General features: G+C 39.4%; 1 protein-coding gene across 18 annotated transcripts in view; it reads left to right on the top strand.

The window, feature by feature from the left end:
* The window catches only part of NCOA3 (nuclear receptor coactivator 3), a 155,137-nt gene that overhangs the window by 113,943 nt on the left and 19,955 nt on the right, over positions 1–21,239 (top strand). For all 18 annotated transcript variants that reach the window (XM_016938072.4, XM_016938076.4, XM_016938077.4 and 15 more), the window contains 10 exons: positions 6,988–7,089; positions 8,668–8,840; positions 10,138–10,238; positions 11,759–11,933; positions 12,318–12,506; positions 12,679–12,780; positions 17,836–17,976; positions 18,386–18,533; positions 19,660–20,051; positions 20,225–21,096. In XM_016938072.4, the coding sequence (XP_016793561.3) occupies positions 7,007–7,089; positions 8,668–8,840; positions 10,138–10,238; positions 11,759–11,933; positions 12,318–12,506; positions 12,679–12,780; positions 17,836–17,976; positions 18,386–18,533; positions 19,660–20,051; positions 20,225–21,096 (2,376 nt within the window). In that variant the 5' untranslated portion in view covers positions 6,988–7,006. The remainder of the gene's footprint in view (positions 1–6,987; positions 7,090–8,667; positions 8,841–10,137; positions 10,239–11,758; positions 11,934–12,317; positions 12,507–12,678; positions 12,781–17,835; positions 17,977–18,385; positions 18,534–19,659; positions 20,052–20,224; positions 21,097–21,239) is intronic.

The following is a 21,239-nucleotide window of genomic DNA, read 5'->3' on the forward strand; positions in this document are numbered from 1 at the left end:
AGTAAAATATTTTAGTTGGTTTCTATGTCAATTTAGATTTACTGGATAACCCATCTCCTATTTTGGCACAGTATAGCTTTTTTTAGGTCCCCCAAAATAACTTCTTGCTTGCCTAATGAACACTGGTAGTGTTGATTGATATCTTTTCCTTTTGGACAGGGAGTAGTTCCTGTATCCTTGTCCATTTAGCTAATTTGCTGTGTATAATCAAACTTTTTCCCTCCTGTCTTAATCCCAAATAACCAAAAGGAAAGCTGATTAGTGCTGCTAAGCCATATACCAAAATTTTCCTGGTTTTTGAGCTAGCAGGTATAATTCTTTGCTGCTTTTCAGCTTTAATTAGTTAGTTATTCCATGAAAGTTCATTTTCTAGCAATTTATTATATATTCTGTTGATGTCTAAGCTTCAACATGTTCCATAGCTTGAATGTTACGTATAGAAAGGCCTATAGTATTTATAGGAAACATTCTATCCAGTTGTTTTAAGATACTTGTTCATTTTAAATCTTATCATGGATATACTTTGGACTTTTCCATATAATATAGAAATAGCGTTAGATTTTGATAGCATTGAAAGGTATTCTCATTGTTACTATTCTACATTAAAGTAATTGTGACCAGATGTGGTGGCTCATGCCTGTAATTCCAGCTCTTTGGGAGGCTGAGGCGGGTGGATCACTTGAGGTCAGGTGTTTGAGACCAGCCTGACCAATATGGTGAAACCCCATCTCTACTAAAAATACAAAAACTAGGCCAGGGTGGTGGCAGGCGCCTGTAGTCCCAGCTACTCGGGAGGCTGAGGCAGGAGAATTGCTTGAACCTGGGAGGTGGAGGTTGCAGTGAGCCGAGATTGCACCACTGCACTCCATCCGCACCCCGCCACCACCCCCCCCCCCCCCCCGCCAAAAAAAAGTAATTGCATGGAATATATTGCTTAAATGCAGGTTTTTTTTTTTGGACGGAGTTTCATTCTTGTTGTCCAGGCTGGAGTACAATGGCACAATCCCGGCTCACTGCAACCTCCACCTCCTGGGTTCAAGCAATCCTCCTGCCTCAGTCCCCCAAGTAGCTGGGATTACAGGCATGTGTCACCACGCCCGGCTAATTTTGTACTTTTAGTAGAGATGGGGTTTCACCATGTTGGTCAGGCTGGTCTCGAACTCCCGACCTCAGGTGATCCGCCCACCTCGGCCTCCCAAAGTGCTAGGATTACAGGCGTGAGCCACCCCGCCCAGCCTTTTTAAAATGCAGTCTTAAAGTGTGCATTGCCATATTGAATACATTTAAGTAGTGTAGCATACAACTTTTTTTAGTGGAAACATTTTAGATAAGGAAAATAATTGTAAAAATGGCTCATGGATCTGGATGGTAGAGTTTATATTGAAAGATTGACTTGGTTTTAGCCTTTGAATTCTGATAAAATGAGAAGTTCTTCCTTCCAGTTCTTTTCTGTACTTTGGTGCCAGGGGCTTGAAAAGGCTTCTGAGACTGGATTGTGTATCTTCTTGGAAGTGCATTAGAGGTGCACTGGAAACTTCAAAATATGGATGCATCTCACAATTGGATGTATGATGTAACTTCAGGAGGACAGATTACTTGGGAGCAAGTATAGGTCCTAATTTCTTTTCTATTCAACTATAAGTGATAATATCTAATTGTAGGGAGTCAGAATTAAGAAGGGACTCTATGTTAATAGACTGTTCTTTTTTTTCTTTTTTAGACGGAGTCTCACTCTGTCATCCAGGCTGGAGTGCAGTGGCGCAGTCTTGGCTCACTGGCAACTTCTGCCTCTCGGGTTTAAGCTTTTCTCCTGCCTCAGCTTCCTGAGTAGCTGGGACTACATGTGCATGCCACCATGCCCAGCTAATTTTTGTATTTTTAGTAGAGATAGGGTTTCACCATGTTGGCCAGGCTGGTCTTGAACTCCTGATCTCAGGTGATCCACCCGCCTCGGCCTCCCAAAGTGCTGGGATTACAGGCATGAGCCACCGTGCCTGGCCTAGACTGTTCTTACAATCAAACTTATTGTGAGACTGTTGTGCTATATTATTTCCCCTTTGAAGATGGCTTTTATCAACTACATATATTCTCCAAACTAGATGGGTTGTAACTTAAGATGTAAAAATGTAAGCTAGTCTCAGGTAGTTACTGTTCCTTGTTTCTTACCGGTTAAGAACTTCATGGTCTTGGTACCTGCCTTATTCCCCTCTCTTATCTTCATTCTTGACTGTTGACTGAAAGTGATCTAGATCTATTGTGTCTGTGCTAGGCATTTACCTTTTATATCTTAATCTACCAAAATAGCATATCCTCCCAGTGAGAAGGAGATAACAGGCATGGCAACTAAAACAAATGCCATTTTTGATTTTTTGTTTATAGCTAAGATTAATACCAAATAGAAAACTGTACCTGAAGGGTTAGTCATAGTCATTTGTGCTCAGGAATTATATTATTGTATATATTGAAATTATTATTTTGGGGACCAGAAATGCTTTTTTATTTCTCATGTTGAACATTTTCTTTAGTTTAATTAAATTCAGGAGATGTTTGCTCTACTTTGCTTTTTGTTATAAAACAATTTGTCATTTACTCTTAGACATTGTGGTGTCTTATACAGTTGTACAGTAAATGTACCTAAGTTTTGTCCATGTCTAATTAAGAACTACAAATCTATCCAACCTGTTCCTAAAAAACCCAAGATAGAGACTGGACATGGTGGCTCATGCCTGTGATTGCAGCGCTTTGGGAGGCTGACGTGGGCAGATCAGTTGAGGTCAGGAGTTCGAGACCAGCCTGGCCATCATGGTGAAACCCTGTCTCTATTGAAAATACAAAAATTAGCCAGGCGTGGTGGCACACACCTATAATCCCAGCTACTCGGGAGGCTGAGGCAAGAGAATCATTTGAACCCAGGAGGCGGAGGTTGCAGTGAACTGAGATCATGCCACTGCACTCCAGCCTGGGTGACAGAGTGAGACTCTTGTCTCAAAAGCAAAACAAAACAAAAAATAAGATAGAAATATTTTATATCTTAAATAATTATACCTTTATGTTCGGGTAAACACCTTTTTCATGATTTTAAGTTATTATTTTCCCTTAGTTTTTTTTTTTTTTTTTTTTTAATAGACAGAATTCACTCTTGCTGCCTAGGCTGGAGTGCCAATGGCCCAATCTTGGCTTACTGCAACCTCCATCTCCCAGGTTCGAGCAATTCTCCTGTCTCAGCCTCCTGAGTAGCTGGAATTACAGACATGCACCACCACGTTTGGCTAATTTTGTATTTTTAGTAGAGATGGAGTTTCTCCATGTTGGTCAGGCTGGTCTCGAACTCCCGACCTCAGGTGATCTGCCCATCTTGGCCTCCCAAAGTGCTGGGATTACATGCATGAGGCACCACACCCGGCCTTCCCTTAGTACCTTTTTGGATAATTAGGTTGGACTCTGAAGGAGTAAGTTTGGTAGCAGGAAGATTGCACAGGCTTATGTGTACAGTGTAGCTTGTTTTGTGAGATCAAGAGAAAAAGCTGCATGTGTCTATGGACATAGCTCGACATATTTCGGTTTCATTATATGCACAAAAACATTGGCTTAACACAAATGATCTGCATTTCTGGTTTAAACTGATATTTGTGCTTATTAATTTTTTTGCATATTAAGAGATTGTCATGACTTAGTTTTTCTATTGATTTAATTTATGCTGTCAGAATTTATTGTAACACTATATCAACTGTAGAAGTAAACATTTAAAAAGTTTAATGCAGTAGGATTGCATTGAATGATTGTTATAGATCAGAATAAAGGAAATTTCTAAACTATGATTTAGTAGGTTGAATGTTGCTTTTATATTTATTCAATATTTATTGAAGACATACATTGACCACCTATTACATGGTAGGCCCCTTACTCCTTACTGAGTATTCAACTTATATTTAATAACAAAGGAAATAATATTGAGAATATAGGCAAAATTTTATCTTTCAAATTAAAGAAGTGCTGTTTTCCATGGAATAGTTTCTCCATTTGTTTCAGGGATTCAGCTTATAAACAAAAGCCAAAGTAAGGAAATAATATCTAGAATGTGGAATAAATTACATATTTAAAATAAAGAAATGTAGGCTGGTTGTGGTGGGTCATGCCTGTAATCCCAGCACTTTGGGAGGCTGAGGCAGGCGGATAACTTGAACCCAGGAGTTCAAGACCAGCCTGGGCAACATAGTGAGACCCTGTCTCTCCAAAAAATACAAAAATTAGCTGGGTGTGGTGGTGCTCACCTGTTGTCCCAGCTATTGGGATACTGAGGCAGGAGGATTGCTTGAGCCTGGGAAGCCGAGGTTACAGTGAGCTGAGATTGTGCCACTGCACTTCAGCCTGGGTGACACAGTAAGACCCTGTCTTTTTAAAAAAAAAAAAAAAGTTATTACTCAATGGATAGTTTGCCATTCAATTTAAAAATCACCTTTGAATGAAACAAATATAAAACCAATTATAGAGACATAACAAGAATTATTCTATTTTTGTACTTAAGGAATGGAATCACTATTCTTTTTATTTTTATTTTTTGAGATGGAGTCACACTCTGTTACCCAGGCCTGGAGTGCAGTGGCGGGATCTCAGCTCACTGCAACCTCCGCCTCCCAGGTTCATGCGATTCTCCTACCTCAGCCTCCCAAGTAGCTGGGACTACAGGCGCCTGCCACCACGCCCAGCTAATTTTTGTATTTTTAGTAGAGACAGGGATTCACCATATTGGCCAGGCTGGTCTCGAACTCCTGACCTTGTGATTCACCCGCCTCGGCCTCCCAAAGTGGTGGGATTACAGGCGTGAGCCACTGCACCTGGCTCTTTTTAATTATTTAATTTATTATTATTATTGTTTTTAAGAGACAGAGACTCACTCGGTCACCCAGTCTGGAGTGCATTGGCGTGATCATAACTCACTGCAGCCTCAAACTCCTGGGTTCAAGCAGTCTTCCTGTTTTATTCCTAAGTAGTTAATGCTATAGGTGTGCACCATGATGCCTGGCTTATTTTAAAAAAAATTTTGTAGAGACAGGGTGTTACTGTGTTGCACAGATTGGTCTCAAACTCAAGTGCCTCAAACTCAAACTGCCTGAGCCTCCCAAAGCACTGGGATTACTTGAGCTACTCTTTTTAAATATGAAAATTGGAAAATCAAAACCGAACATACCTTTAAGTTTAAAACTCTTTTATTTGAGGATAATTTTAAACTTAAAGCAAGGTTGCAAGAAAATAGTACAAAGAGTTTTTACGTTTATCTCCCCGCCGGGTCAGGATTCACCTAGTGTCAACTCCCTTCCTCATCCTTGCCCTGCCTGTCCCCGTTCCCAGGTTTATTCACTCACTCATTATATATGCAATTTTTCTTAACCATCTGAGGATAATTTGCATATGTAATAGCCTGTTACCCCAAATATTATACTAAGAATATTGGTCTCTTAAATAACCGTAGTTCATTTATCAACTTAAGTGTATTAATATTGACAACATACTTTTATGTCTATTGTCCATATTCCAATTTTGTCAGTTGATCCAATAATATTCTTTATAGCATTTTCTTACCCTCTAGCACAGGATTCAGTCTAGGATCAAATATTGCATTTAGTTGTCATTTTCTTATAGCTTCCTTTAAAATCTGGACTGTTTACAGACTTTCTTTGTCTTTTGTGACATTGACACGTTTGAAAATACAATACCCCTGAGATCGTGTGATCTGACTGTGCCACTACTAATAATAGTGAGCCACTACTAATAAAGGTTATTTTAAGACTTTTTCTGTCCTTCATTTAAACTTGTCATGGGGAAAAAACAAATACTTAAATCATCTCAGCTTTTTAGCCTTTCCATTTTACAACCAAAGTTATAGAATGAATTTTCTTGGTAATTTAATACATATTTAGTGCATCTGTAAAGACAATGTTGCAATCTAGATTTTCTGATTTATATTATGATCATGTGATTTTTTAAATTTTTATTTTTTTGTTTTTTTGCTTTTGATTTTTTTTTTTAAAGCTACACATTTGAAGTTTGATCAGCATCTTGAGTGAATTTTTTCATTTTTATAAATCTGTCTTCCTTCCTGGTAGCATTCTGCCACCTAGTGGAAATTTATGTCCTCCAGCATACGTCTCAGAGTTTAGTTGGAATGCAAGATGCATTTTAATATATAAAAATTAGTTTAGAATCATTGAACTTCTTTGGTTGACATGTAATTCTTTACAACAGTGATCGTCTTGTTTTAAACAAGAGTTTAGTACAGATAAAATTCTTAGCAAATGAGGGCTTAGTAGATGTCTTAAATCATCTTTCTCAACAAGAAGTACTCTACATTTATCTTCTTCATCAATGAAATTTTAACTAAAGCATACTATTTTTCCATCAGTCAAAATTTTTTTTTTTTTTTTTTTTTGAGATGGAGTCTAGCTCTTGTCACCCAGGCTGGAGTGCAGTGGTGCCATCTCGGCTCACTGCAACGTCTACCCCTCGGTTCAAGTGATTCTCCTGCCTCAGCCTCCCAAATAACTAGGATTACAGGCACCTGCCACCATGGCTGGCTAATTTTTTATTTTTAGTAGAGACGGGGTTTCACCATGTTGGCCAGACGGGATTTCACCATGTTGGTCAGGCTGGTCTCAAACTCCTGACCTCAGGTGATCCACCTGCCTCGACCTCCCAAAGTGCTGGGACTACAGGCATGAGCTACCGCACCCTGCAAGATACACATTTTTAGTAGGACTTGAGGAACATTTCTGTCTTGGAGTTGTACATACGTTCTGCATAATTCATATTAGAATATGAAATCTGAGGTTGTCTTCAGTATAGTCATTTATGAAAAAGAATATTGAGAATTATCTGTTTAGAGAAAGTAGTTCTGAATTAAAAGTTGCAGTCATTCAGTCATATAACACCTTCATAGAGTCATGTATATTTTTTAATGTACTTATCTTATTTCTCATTATTCTCTCTTAGTTGCTGATGTATATTCAAGATGAGTGGATTAGGAGAAAACTTGGATCCACTGGCCAGTGATTCACGAAAACGCAAATTGCCATGTGATACTCCAGGACAAGGGTAGGTGACTTATTTCCTGGTGCTTTACCACACTTGTTGTGCCTTTGTTTAAGGATAACATTTTAACTTCTTGCCATTTACATTCTCTGGTTAGATTTTTTGGTGGTTTCACTTCGTGGTAAGTAGAGTGTTACTGATGAGATGGACATCTTTTTGATGTAATAGAAGTTTTTTTTTGTTGCTGATTCATATAGAAGGTAGAATATTAACAATTCGCGGTACTATAAGAATTTCTGAATGGAAGGAGGGGTAGGAGTTACGAATAGATGACCAAGGTTATGTCACGTGCGTCCGTGTGAAGAGACCACCAGACTTTGTGTGAGCAACAAGGCTGTTTATTTCACCTGGGTACAGGCAGGCTGAGTCCAAAAAGAGAGTCAGCAAAGGGTGGTGGGATTATCATTAGTTCTTATAGGTTTTGGGATAGGCAGTGAGTTAGGAGCGATGTTTTGTGGGCGGGGTTAGATCTCACAAAGTACATTCTCAAGGGTAGGGAGAATTACAAAGAACCTTCTTAAGGGTGGGGGAGATTACAAAGTACATTGATCAAGTTAGGGTGGGGCAGAAACATCACAATGGTGGAATGTCATCAGTTAAGGCTATTTTCACTTCTTTTGTGGATCTTCAGTTGCTTCAGACCATCTGGATGTATATGTGCAGGCTTGGGCTCAGAGGCCTGACAGTTATAAGTAAGAATCTTTGCTATCTTTTAAGAATGGGTTATAAGTTGATATTTTGTCATTTGTGAGGTTGCATCCTTTTTTTTACCAAGTGAAATGAGAAGCTTAAAAATTAGAAACAAAATAATGTAATCTATATAACACTACTCTATAGCTTTTAAAGTATTTGCCAAAGTCAGTGTCAATTGAAGTTTAATGTGCTAGTTGAAAAATATCAATCTACAATGAATAAAACTTCATCATTAATAAGTAGCTACCACTGTTTTTGTTCTTATTTGTTAGTTGTTTTATTATCTCTAAGAAGTAAAGATGATTTATTCATATTTTCTAGATGAAGTAACTGAGGCTAACTCTGCCCAAGGCCACCTAGCTAACAAAGATGGAACTGAATTTAGGTTTACATGAATCTCTATTATGTTGTACTACTTCTCCAAGACAGCATTTTTGATAGTTTATATTGGCTGAGTTTAGTTTGTTTACATATGAAAATAATAGGCCGGGTGTGGTGGCTCATGCCTGTAATCCCAGCACTCTGGGAGGCCAGGGTGGGTGGATTACCTGAGGTCAGGAGTTCAAGACCAGCCTGACCAACATGGTGAAACCTCGTCTCAACTAAAAATGCAAAAATAAGCCAGGCGTGGTGGCGCATGCCTGTAATCCCAGCTACTGGGGAGGCTGAGTCAGGAGAATTGCCTGAATCCGGGAGGTGGAGGTTGCATTGAGCCAAAGTCGCACCGTTGTACTCCAGCCTGGGCAACAAGAGCGAAACTCTGTCTCGAGGAAAAAAAAAAAAAAGTAATCATGTAATAGTGTTGTATAGGGGCTGATTCTGCTAACAGCTCTTTTGTGATATATATATTATGTCTCCTTTCCCCCCTTTCTACCCCTTTTCCCTTAGTCTTACCTGCAGTGGTGAAAAACGGAGACGGGAGCAGGAAAGTAAATATATTGAAGAATTGGCTGAGCTGATATCTGCCAATCTTAGTGATATTGACAATTTCAATGTCAAACCAGATAAATGTGCGATTTTAAAGGAAACAGTAAGACAGATACGTCAAATAAAAGAGCAAGGTAATAAAAACACTTACGTCTTTTTGAACAGTGGTGGTTCCCAACCTTTTTGGCACCAGGGACTGGTTTTGTGGAAGCGAGTTTTTCCATGGACCTGGTAGAGGGGATGGTTTCAGGATGATTCAAGCACATTACGTTTGTGGTGCACTTTATTTCTATTATGGTTACATTGTAACATATAATGAAATAATTACACAACTCACCATAATATAGAAATCAGTGGGAGCCGTGAGCTTGTTTTCCTGCAGCTAGATGGGTCCATCTGGGGGTAATGGGAGAAACTGTGACAGATCATCAGGCATTAGAGAATCATAAGGAGCACACAACCTAGATTCCTCGCATGTGGAGTTCACATTAGGATTTGCACACCTGTGAGAATCTAATGCTACTTCTGAGCTGACAGGATGTAGAACTCAGGTGGTAATGTGAGTGATGGGGAGGGGCTGTTGTTAATACAGATGAAACTTTGCTCACTTGCCCACTGCTGACCTCCTGCTGTGCAGCCCCATTCCTAACAGGCCACAGACTGATACTTGTCTGTGGTCTGGGGGTTGGGGACCCCTGTTTTAGAAGGAACTTGTTGCTATATTTGCCTTTTTGCTCCTTTGTTTGGGTAGAGACTACAACTGATGGAGGCTAGCAAGTATGGGAATAGACAAATGTGTTGACCAGCTGTGCTTTTTGTTATTTATGTATTTATTTATTTTGAGATGGTGTCTCGCTTTGTCTCTCGGGCTGGAGTGCAGTGGTGTGATCTCAACTCACCACAACCTCCACCTCCCGGGTTCAAGAGATTCTCCTGCCTCAGCCTCCCGAGTAGCTAGGATTACAGGCACCTGCCACCACGCCCAGCTAAGTTTTGTATTTTTAGTAGAGACGGGGTTTTGCCATGTTGGCCAGGCTGGTCTCAAACTCCTGACCTCAGGTGATCCACCCGCCTCAGCCTCCCAGAGTGCTGGGATTACAGGCGTGAGCCACCGCGCCGGGCCTCCAGCTTATGCTCTTTAGAGACGGTTAACAGACAATTGCCTGTTATTTGGTAGTTCCTTTTCAGGAAGCTGTAGGATAGTACATTTAGTAGTGAAATGATTTAGGTATCTTCTGGCTTCCTGGGCAACTATGAAGTTTAGTTTTGATGTTATAATATTGTAGCATCATTCTCTTATGAGGAAATGTTTTGTATGTATGTATGGGCATGTGCATGTGTATCTTTATGTCTCTTCTGGGGACTATTCGAAGGTGATTTAATCTATAACTGATAGTGTGTTATTCGTTATATCACCTTCTGTCTTTTCAGGAAAAACTATTTCCAATGATGATGATGTTCAAAAAGCCGATGTATCTTCTACAGGGCAGGGAGTTATTGATAAAGACTCCTTAGGACCACTTTTACTTCAGGCAAGTATAAAGATTTTAACTGTCCAGTAGGCTGTATTGCTCTTTGGTTTATTATAAAGTTATAAAAAATCGATGAAATTTTGGTTAGGAAATGAGAACAAAAAGAAAACATTTTTTTCTTTGAGACAGTTCAGTATTCTGAATATGATGGTAAAATGCTCTTATAATTACAATATACATAATTCAGGAAGCCTTGTCCCCCTAGTAAAAATATAGTTGCAAACTGAGAAACCACACATATACAAACATAGAAATATAAGCAAGCAGGAAAGGAAAGGTAGCCTGTAATTTCACAGAGATATTTGGGTACAAATGGCCCTTCATATCCATGGGTTTTGCACCACAGATTTGGAGGCTGAGGAAGAAATAAAAAATAATGTTAAAACAATAAAAAATACCTCAGTGTGATGACTATATAGCACTTACATTGTATTAGGTATTATAACTAATCTAGAGATGATTTAAAGTATATTGGAATATATGCATAGGCTATAGGCAAATACACCATTTTATATTGGAGACTTGAGCATCCTCAGATTTTGCTATCTTTGGGAGGTCTTGGAACCAATCTTACACAGATACTGGGGTATGATGACTGTACGTTTCAGCTCAGACATTTTTGGTGAATTTTTGCGTGATTGATCACATGGCACGCTATGGTTTTATATTCTTGAGGAATTGTTAAGACTTAAATATGTGCTTTGTATTTGTTTAGGGGCTGAAGCCCTTCATAAAGTTAACTTGTCAACTTCTTTTTGTTTCAGGTAGTTTGTTCCAACTACTTTCAGTTGATCAGTTTTGAAATTCCTCTTTGTAAATTCTCATTAAGGAATAGTAGAGCAGTTTCTGTAGCTTGACTTGGCATCAAATGGAAAAATGGGAAGAGCTAAGGATGCTTTTCTCATTTTTAAAAGCTCCTTTAAAGATATAATTCTTTAAAAATTAGGTTAGACATTAATTCAGATTTCATGCTGAACATATTTATGTACACACTCCCCCACCCCCAATTCTTCTTCTTTTTTTTCCCCCCCAGTAAGGCCTGTAGTAATGGTGCTAATGTTAGTAGTAATGGTGGCTTACAGTTGTTTGCAGTGATTAAGTCAGCAGTAGTTTTTACACATTCTACTTACTACTATGGCTGCTGTTTGCTGATACTACCATAACAAAATACCACAGACTTGGTAGGTGAAACCAAATAAATTTATTTCTTACAGTGTTGGTGGCTGGAAGTCCAGGATCAAGGTGTCAGCAGGATTGGCTTCTCCTTGGCTTGTCACTGTGTTCTCCCATGGCCTTTTTCTCTGCGTGCACATTCCTGGTGTCTTTCTCTCCCCTTATAGGATACCAGTCATATTGGATTAGGGTCCCCACCATTATGACCTCATTTATCTTTAATTACCTCCTTGAAGGTCTTGTTTCCAAATACAGTTACACTGATGGTTAGAGTTTCAATTTAAGAATTAGAGGGAGGAGGATACAATTCAGTCCATAACAGCCTGTATTAACATATCCTATTTTAGGCATTGGATGGTTTCCTATTTGTGGTGAATCGAGACGGAAACATTGTATTTGTATCAGAAAATGTCACACAATACCTGCAATATAAGCAAGAGGACCTGGTTAACACAAGTGTTTACAATATCTTACATGAAGAAGACAGAAAGGATTTTCTTAAAAATTTACCAAAATCTACAGGTAGGCTTTTAATGTGTATTTTCTAAATAGGTTAAATTTTTTTCCTTGACCATTTCTTAGAAAATTGAATGTATCTTTTAGGAAGTCAAGCGATCAAATGAGGGTAGAAAGGCATGTGATTTAATAGCAGAATTTTCACATATGGAGTCAGTGAATTAAAAATTTGGTATACATTTTAAGAGGCATATAGTTACAAAATATGCAGTGAGATTTCTGTTAAAGTTGAAATTATTCACATGTTTTGTATATTGCCAGCCTGAAATGTTAGTATAGATATAACTATGGAAAACATGCATAATGAGAAAATGCAGCTTGAATTCTTGATGATGGTCATAGAATGAGTTACCAGCTTTTTAAAATGTCATTTCAATTTGTTTTCCAAAGTTAATGGAGTTTCCTGGACAAATGAGACCCAAAGACAAAAAAGCCATACATTTAATTGCCGTATGTTGATGAAAACACCACATGATATTCTGGAAGACATAAACGCCAGTCCTGAAATGCGCCAGAGATATGAAACAATGCAGTGCTTTGCCCTGTCTCAGCCACGAGCTATGATGGAGGAAGGGGAAGGTAAGAGCTATCATATGTTTGTGATGTTCATGAAACAAATAGTGGCCATACTTGGAGTTTTGAAACTTGTGTTGTAACCCTTCTTACTGAATTCCATGTCCTTGCTTGCCTATTGAACATATATATCCAAAAGTTAAGTATAATCCTTACCAGGGTGAATTTTTTATTGTAGATTTGCAATCTTGTATGATCTGTGTGGCACGCCGCATTACTACAGGAGAAAGAACATTTCCATCAAACCCTGAGAGCTTTATTACCAGACATGATCTTTCAGGTAAAAACTCTTTTTTTGTCTCTCTCTCTCTCTGTGTATATGTACATTTTTATTTTGGAAATTTTTGTAAATGTTACTATTTTTAATCTGTACTATCATAGAAATGTATACCTACTGTAATGAGTGCTTTATGTGTATCATTTTTCATGTTGCTTATGCAACCTTAAAAGAATTTCACTAAAATTCTTGGCATTTGAATTGGGTATGTTTGGCATTTTAAATCCCCCAAATAAATTTTAAAAAAAATTTAGGGGCACCTGGTTTTCTCTCCAAATTGCATTTTGCGTCAGAATTTAGTATTTCTTTAACTTCAAGCCCATTTGTCATAAAGAAACATGTTTTAAAAAATTACAAGTAATTTAATGAGAATTATTGGGAGTAATTCCTTTTTTTTTTTTTTTTTGTTGTTGTTGTTGAGACGGAGTCTTGCTCTGTTGCCCAGGCTGGAGTGCAGTGGTGCAATCTCGGCTCACTGCAACCTCCACTTCCTGGGATCAAGTGATTTTCCTGCCATGGCCTCCCAAACAGTTTGGACTACAGGCACGTGCCACCATGCCCGGCTAATTTTTGTATTTTTAGTAGAGATGGGGTTTCACCATGTTGTCCAGGCTGGTCTCGAACTCTTGACCTCAAGTGATTCGCCTGCCTCAGCCTCCCAAAATGCTGGGATTACAGTTGTGAGCCACTGTGCTTGGCTGGGAGTAATTCTTGACGTCAACCTGAGTTTCAATCTTGGTCTGCCATTTTTTAATCATAGAAATAAAAAATTAAAGACATCGTGGTTGATAAGATGCATTAATGAAATTAAACACTGTGGCAATATTATTTTTATTTACCTTCAGGGTTACTCTTATGGTCACCTAAGTGTAAATGGGGATGCCAAGGGTTTGTCATATATGCCCCATTTCAGAGATAAAGAAACAGAAGCTTGGTGACAGAGATTGGGTTATTGTCCAAGATCATGGCTAATAAGAAAATTTATAGCTGAGTCTGCCTGACTTAGCCTGTATTCTTTGCTTTGTGTAACACTAATTTTACAATGTGGACCTTTAACAAGTGATATAAAAATGGAGTAGGTATACATAAAACATAGCTATCACTATTACATATGTGTGTGTGTGTTTGTAATATGTATATATAATATACATAATGCAGAATATTTTTAAAGAAATATTGCTATTTTTGCAGTCATTCAATCATTTTATGCCATCAGTAACCTATCTTCAGGATTTTTGAGATTAATTTTCACAGTTAAAAGTAGCAAAGGATTATTTTGACAATTCACAGTATAATCTTGTTTACGCTGATGGATGTTACTTTTTTTTTTTTTGAGACAGAGTTTTGCTCTGTCGTGCCCAGGCTGGAGTGCAATGGCATGATCTCGGCTCACTGCAACCTCTGCCTCCTGGGTTCAAGTGATTCTCCTGCCTCAGCCTCCCGAGTAGCTGAAATTACAGGTGCCCATCACCACGCCTGGCTAATTTTTTACATTTTTAGTAGAGACAGGGTTTCACAATGTTGGTCAGGCTGGTCTCAAACTCCTGACCTCAGGTAATCCGCCTGCCTCGGCCTCCCAAAGTGCTGGGATTACAGGCATGAGCCACCATGCCTGGCTGTATGTTACTTTATATTTGAACATTTTCTCTGTATTAATTCCCCTCAGATAAACATAGTGACAGCAATTGTTATATATTATTTTATCCTTTTAGAGTGAGTCTTTCTCTGCACCTCTTATGATTTGGCAGTGTTAATTTTCTACTTGAATAGCCATGTTTTACATTTGCTACTGAAGATACTAAATAAAATATCTTTAAGCAGTTTAGCAAGTAGCATCTTTGAAAATTATCTCATCAGTATATAAAAGTGATACATGTTTATTATAAAAGTTAGAAATTACCAAGCATGAAAGAAAACAGGACATGATGGAGAAAAAAATTGCCAAGCAAGGAAGATCAAATGCTTTGTGTGATTAACATCATTTAAAACTGAGATCCTACTTACTTTTGACCTCTGGAGATATTTTATCTTCTGTCCCTGATGTGTTTCATTTAATAAACTTTTTATGGACATCTGTTTTGTATTTGTCATGTGGCCCAGGGCTAAACTCAGGAGAGGTGGTTGAGGACAAATCATGTCTATTTTGGGCACGAGTGCACAGGTATTTACTCTTTCCCAGAATGCGTTTATCCCTTTTCCCTAGTCTCCCCCTGCTACTAATAAGATTTTTGGTCACCATTAAAATTCTGAATTTTAAACAGATTATTGGACTGGTGGTTTATTTCTGTCAGCTTATTCAATATTAGTGCCTTTTAAATCTCCAGTAGCTTTTGCAGAATTACCTTTCACTATGAAGCCCCATGAGTTTTCCCAAACCAAACTTGGTTTTCTTCAGTATATTTTCTAATGAATATGTCATAGAAAGGATAAATACATGGGCAAGACTTTTTTTTTTTTTTTTGAGACGGAGTCTCACTCTGTTGCCCAGGCTGGAGTGCAGTGGCGAGATCTCGGCTCACTGCAACCTCTGCCTCCCAGGTTCAAACCATTCTCCTGCCTCAGCCTCCTGAGTTGCTGGGACTACAGGTATGTGCCACCACACTCGGCTAATTTTTTGTATTTTTAGTAGAGATGGGGTTTCACCATGTTAGCCAGGATGGTCTCGAACTCCTGACCTCATGATCCACCCACCTCGGCCTCCCAAAGTGTTGGGATTACAGGCATGAGCCACCGCGCCTGGCCTGGGCAAGCCTTTTCAATGTCTTTCCTAATTTGTCTGGAGTCAGTTTATTGCCCACTTCTTTCAAGTTATTTGTCTGTACCTTTTGGGTCACAACTTCCATCATCATTGGGATTTGGCATATCTGTTGGTGCTGAGCATAAGAGATTGCCCAAGTCTGATTATTGCATTTCTTAGTAAAACCTACACAAAACAGATAACTATTGGCAATCTTGACATCAGCAGGAGCTTCCTATGAAGTGTGCCATGTTTAACCATGGAGCATATTTTGTCACAGAAAAGATTACTGAGGATGTCCAGGTCAAAAACTGTGTGACCAGTTATTATGGCTTGGATCATTGTGTCTGCATTCAAAGACATAGAAAAGGCCTGAAAGCTGATCCAAGACCAGCCATGGAAGCTAGTCACATAGTTTTTGACCTGGATGTCCTCAGTAATTAGTCTGAATTTTCTAAGGGCAGTTTCATCATTATGCAGATCAGCAAGGTTCATTTCAAAAACACAGTTCTTGAGGCCATCAGATGCAGTTTTGGTTCCTTGAGCCCTTTTGACTAGTTTGTTACCAATTAAACGTAGCTGGTGCTTTCACATCATATCAGTCTTTTTTAGGAAATGGATTAACCACTTTCTCCTTTGCTCCCATTCTGCCACTTTTTGTAAGGCACTTGCTTTTGCCAACCACCCTAGTGCTGCTTAGAGTGAAAAGGCCTAGACAGTTTTTAAGGACTATCTATTGTCATGAAACCTTCTTTAATTTCATAGTATTTTTGAGTATGTATATTTGGTGTCTCCATTGTATTTGATATTAAGCAAAAGTTGTCAGAAGCTTCCAGCATTGTAGAAATGAGTATTTGGTTAACCCTCCAAGTTTAGGTATTAAGTGTACAAAAATGTGATCATCTCTCAGATGCAAATAATTGTCCCTGCTGGCTTACTTTAAGTAGGTATTTTCTCTTGCTTATAGTTGTAGGGATAGAATCTCTTCGGACAAACAACTTTCCTCATAGGCGTTATTTTTTCCCTTTACACGAAAATGAACTTAAGGTTATCTGGACATGTATATTCAGTACATTCAGAAAGTAAAAGGAGTTTGTGTGATATATATTCTGTACAGCATTTGGGAAAACACTGTTTTTCTACACTGCCACACCACTTCTGACCCCAGATGTATTTTTTTCTACACTAACCAGCGCTCTGTCTGACATAAGCTGGGTGCCCTACAATTTTAGTTTGGACAGTTTCTACCTGGGTTTAGCATTAGATCTTACAAGTTTAAGGGTTCAGTCCCACGATCTCAGCTCACTGTAACCTCTGCCTCCCGGGTTCAAGCAATTCTCCTGCCTCAGCCTCCCAAGTAGCTGGGATTACAGGTACGCACCACCACGCCCAGCTAAGCTTAGATGGGGTTTCACCATGTTGACCAGGCTGGTCTCGAACTCTTGACCTTGTGATCTGCTTGCCTCGGCCTCCCAAAGTGCTGGGATTACAGATGTGAGCCACTGTTGCTGGCCCGAGTTTTTTTTTTGAGATGGAGTCTCATTCTATTGCCAGGCTGGAGTGCGGTGGCATGATCTCGGCTCACTGCAACCTCCGCCTGCCAGATTCCAGCGATTCTCCTGCCTCACCCTCCCGAGTAGCTGGGACTACAGGCGCACACTCCCATGCCCAGCTAATTTTTGTATTTTTACTAGAGATGGGGTTTCACCATGTTGGCCAGGATGGTCTTGATATCTTGACCTCGTGATCCGTCTGCCTTGGCCTCCCAAAGTGCTGGGATTACAGGCGTGAGGCACCGCACTAGGCCAAGAGTTTTTTATAGCATTTAATCACCAGGCTCTCCTTCCTCCCTCATGCCCCTTCCTGGAGGTTAGTAGATGGAACTACTAACAGAAAGTTCCAATCCTTTAATTACTTGGTCTTTCTGATTACCAGCTCCATCCTGAGGTGATCTAGAGACCCCACCCTAAGTCTCCTCATCAGCATAAATTGAGGTGTGTTCCAAAGGGGCTCTTTATGAATAACTTGAAAATACTTTTATTACTCAGGAAATTCTGAGGATTTTGGATAGGGGCTCTGTGCTAGAAATCTGACAAAGACCAAATGTATTATTATACTGGTTAGCAGAACATGTAGGGAGAATCCTGTGGTGCTATGTCTTAAGGAGAAAAGCTGTGGATATAGTAGAAATTTGGATCAGAGAAGATGGAGCAAAGATTTAATATCTTTTATTTTATTCTCCAGTGCTAAGCCATGTGTAGGCAGCCAGTAAATACTTGTGGGCTGGATATAAGTCTTTTTTTCCTTTTTTTGTTTAATAGGAAAGGTTGTCACTATAGATACAAATTCACTGAGATCCTCCATGAGGCCTGGCTTTGAAGATATAATCCGAAGGTGTATTCAGAGATTTTTTAGTCTAAATGATGGGCAGTCATGGTCCCAGAAACGTCACTATCAAGAAGGTAAAGAATTTTGGGGTTGATTGTTCTTATCATTTTATTCTTTAGAGACAGGGCCTTGCTATCTTGCCCAGGCTGGACTCGAACTCCTGGATTTAATTGACCCTTCTGCCTCAGCTTCTGAGTAGCCGAGACTGCAGGTGCACACCACCATACCTGGTTTTGTGGTTGATTCTTGATCTTGTTTGTCATTATGTTTGGTATACACATGACTAGTTGCTCTCTTGTTGGTGAGGGGTAGGAAAATGATGCCTGAGTGTTCTTATTTTACCCTGTTGATGATTTTGGTGCAGATCCAGTCTTTCCTTGGATTTTTAGAAATGTACTTGAAGTATATTTCCTCCCTGTCCCCTCCTATATATATTTGTTTTGCTGACTGTAGTTACCAGTGATGGGATATTTTCCCCAACAGCTTATCTTAATGGCCATGCAGAAACCCCAGTATATCGATTCTCGTTGGCTGATGGAACTATAGTGACTGCCCAGACAAAAAGCAAACTCTTCCGAAATCCTGTAACAAATGATCGACATGGCTTTGTCTCAACCCACTTCCTTCAGAGGTAATGATAGATTACTGTGTATTCTAATACGAAATGCAGCAGTGTTCTCAAAATGCTTTATTATTAAAGTAAAAAGGGAAGGGATAAAATGAGACAAAATTTAGGAAGGTTATTGGGTTTGATGAAATGAGTTTAGATTCCTGGATTATGATATGTTTAAGGTTGTATTTTTATGTGAAAGTGATTACTTATTAAATACTTTACAGGAAAGCTAGGTGATGGGAAGGCTAATGGGTGGATAAAAGAGCACATAAAATCTGATTACATGTCTTACCACTCATTTCTGATGATGTGTGTTGCTTTGGGGACTGCATTTAAAATTTGAGGGTAAACTTCAAGAATAAAGGTAGTTACTGTCTGGGTTGGTAGTGGCAAATAAGAAATGCATGAAGGGGAAGGATATTCACCCATTAATTATCTTGAGTAATTTGCAGGTACCCCCAGGTGAAGCCCTAGATAATGTGGCAACTCTAATAAAGCCCACCTGAAACTCCAGTTAACATAGCTGTTGGTCTTTCATAATACTACAGTGGTCTCACTCATAGATTCTGTGGCTTACTGAAAAATATGTTACTAGGTAAATAATTGATCGATATGTAGATTGGAACTGTCACTAGGTATTGGAATGCTGCCTAAAAAGTTAAGTTCCTGGGTAGTTAATTCATCCCATTTTTTTATTCCCTCTCCTTCTCTCTCCCTTCTTCCTTTCTTCTTCTTCTTCTCTTCTTCTTTTTTTTTTTTTTTTTAAACAGAGACAGGGTCTTGATCTGTCACCCAGGCTGGTGTGCAATAGTGCCATCACAGCTCACTGCAACCTCGAACTCCTGGGCTCAGGCGATCCTCCCACCGCAGCCTCCTGAATAGCTAGGACTACAGATGTGTGTCACTATGCCTGGCCAATTTTTAAATTTTTTGTAGAGACATGATCTTGCTGTGTTGCCCAGGTTGGTTTCAAACTCCTGAGCTCAAGTGATCCTCCTGCCTCAGCTTCCCAAAGTGCTGGGAATATAGGTGTTAGCCACTGTAGCTGGCTGGCTTTTAAAAATTTTATTTTATTTTAAAGCTGATTAAAAGCTTTCATGCATGCTTAGAATTTTTTAGTAAAAGTTTGATGTTTGTTTTGCAGAGAACAGAATGGATATAGACCAAACCCAAATCCTGTTGGACAAGGGATTAGACCACCTATGGCTGGATGCAACAGTTCGGTAGGCGGCATGAGTATGTCGCCAAACCAAGGCTTACAGATGCCGAGCAGCAGGGCCTATGGCTTGGCAGACCCTAGCACCACAGGGCAGATGAGTGGAGCTAGGTACGGGGGTTCCAGTAACATAGCTTCATTGACCCCTGGGCCAGGCATGCAATCACCATCTTCCTACCAGAACAACAACTATGGGCTCAACATGAGTAGCCCCCCACATGGGAGTCCTGGTCTTGCCCCAAACCAGCAGAATATCATGATTTCTCCTCGTAATCGTGGGAGTCCAAAGATAGCCTCACATCAGTTTTCTCCTGTTGCAGGTATTTGTGTTGACATTTCCTTTTATTTTTTTTCTAAGTAATTATTCTTTCCATACTACTATAATTCTTGTAAAGTTAATCTATTTTATAATAGAAACTTTGAAGAATTAAGTTGTATTTTGTTACAGTGTCTGGTAGTCTAATTCTTTTCCTAAATTTTTTTTCAAATTCAGGTGTGCACTCTCCCATGGCATCTTCTGGCAATACTGGGAACCACAGCTTTTCCAGCAGCTCTCTCAGTGCCCTGCAAGCCATCAGTGAGGGTGTGGGGACTTCCCTTTTATCTACTCTGTCATCACCAGGCCCCAAATTGGATAACTCTCCCAATATGAATATTACCCCACCAAGTAAAGTAAGCAATCAGGATTCCAAGAGTCCTCTGGGCTTTTATTGCGACCAAAATCCAGTGGAGAGTTCAATGTGTCAGTCAAATAGCAGAGATCACCTCAGTGACAAAGAAAGTAAGGAGAGCAGTGTTGAGGGGGCAGAGAATCAAAGGGGTCCTTTGGAAAGCAAAGGTCATAAAAAATTACTGCAGTTACTTACCTGTTCTTCTGATGACCGGGGTCATTCCTCCTTGACCAACTCCCCCCTAGATTCAAGTTGTAAAGAATCTTCTGTTAGTGTCACCAGCCCCTCTGGAGTCTCCTCCTCTACATCTGGAGGAGTATCCTCTACATCCAATATGCATGGGTCACTGTTACAAGAGAAGCACCGGATTTTGCACAAGTTGCTGCAGAATGGGAATTCACCAGCTGAAGTAGCCAAGATTACTGCAGAAGCCACTGGGAAAGACACCAGCAGTATAACTTCTTGTGGGGACGGAAATGTTGTCAAGCAGGAGCAGCTAAGTCCTAAGAAAAAGGAGAATAATGCACTTCTTAGATACCTGCTGGACAGGGATGATCCTAGTGATGCACTCTCTAAAGAACTACAGCCCCAAGTGGAAGGAGTGGATAATAAAATGAGTCAGTGCACCAGCTCCACCATTCCTAGCTCAAGTCAAGAGAAAGACCCTAAAATTAAGACAGAGACAAGTGAAGAGGTAATTTGTTTTCTGTATATTTCAGCTCATATTTCATCATTTTTCGGTGTTAGATAATGTGATATAAAAATTCTTCCATTTTAGGTTTATTTAAAGAAAGTTAAATCTTTAGCTGTCATTTCTTTATAATTATTTTGGATGTC

The sequence above is a fragment of the Pan troglodytes genome, chromosome 21, assembly GCF_028858775.2.
Source record: "Pan troglodytes isolate AG18354 chromosome 21, NHGRI_mPanTro3-v2.0_pri, whole genome shotgun sequence".
Classification (NCBI taxonomy): Eukaryota; Metazoa; Chordata; class Mammalia; order Primates; family Hominidae; genus Pan; species Pan troglodytes.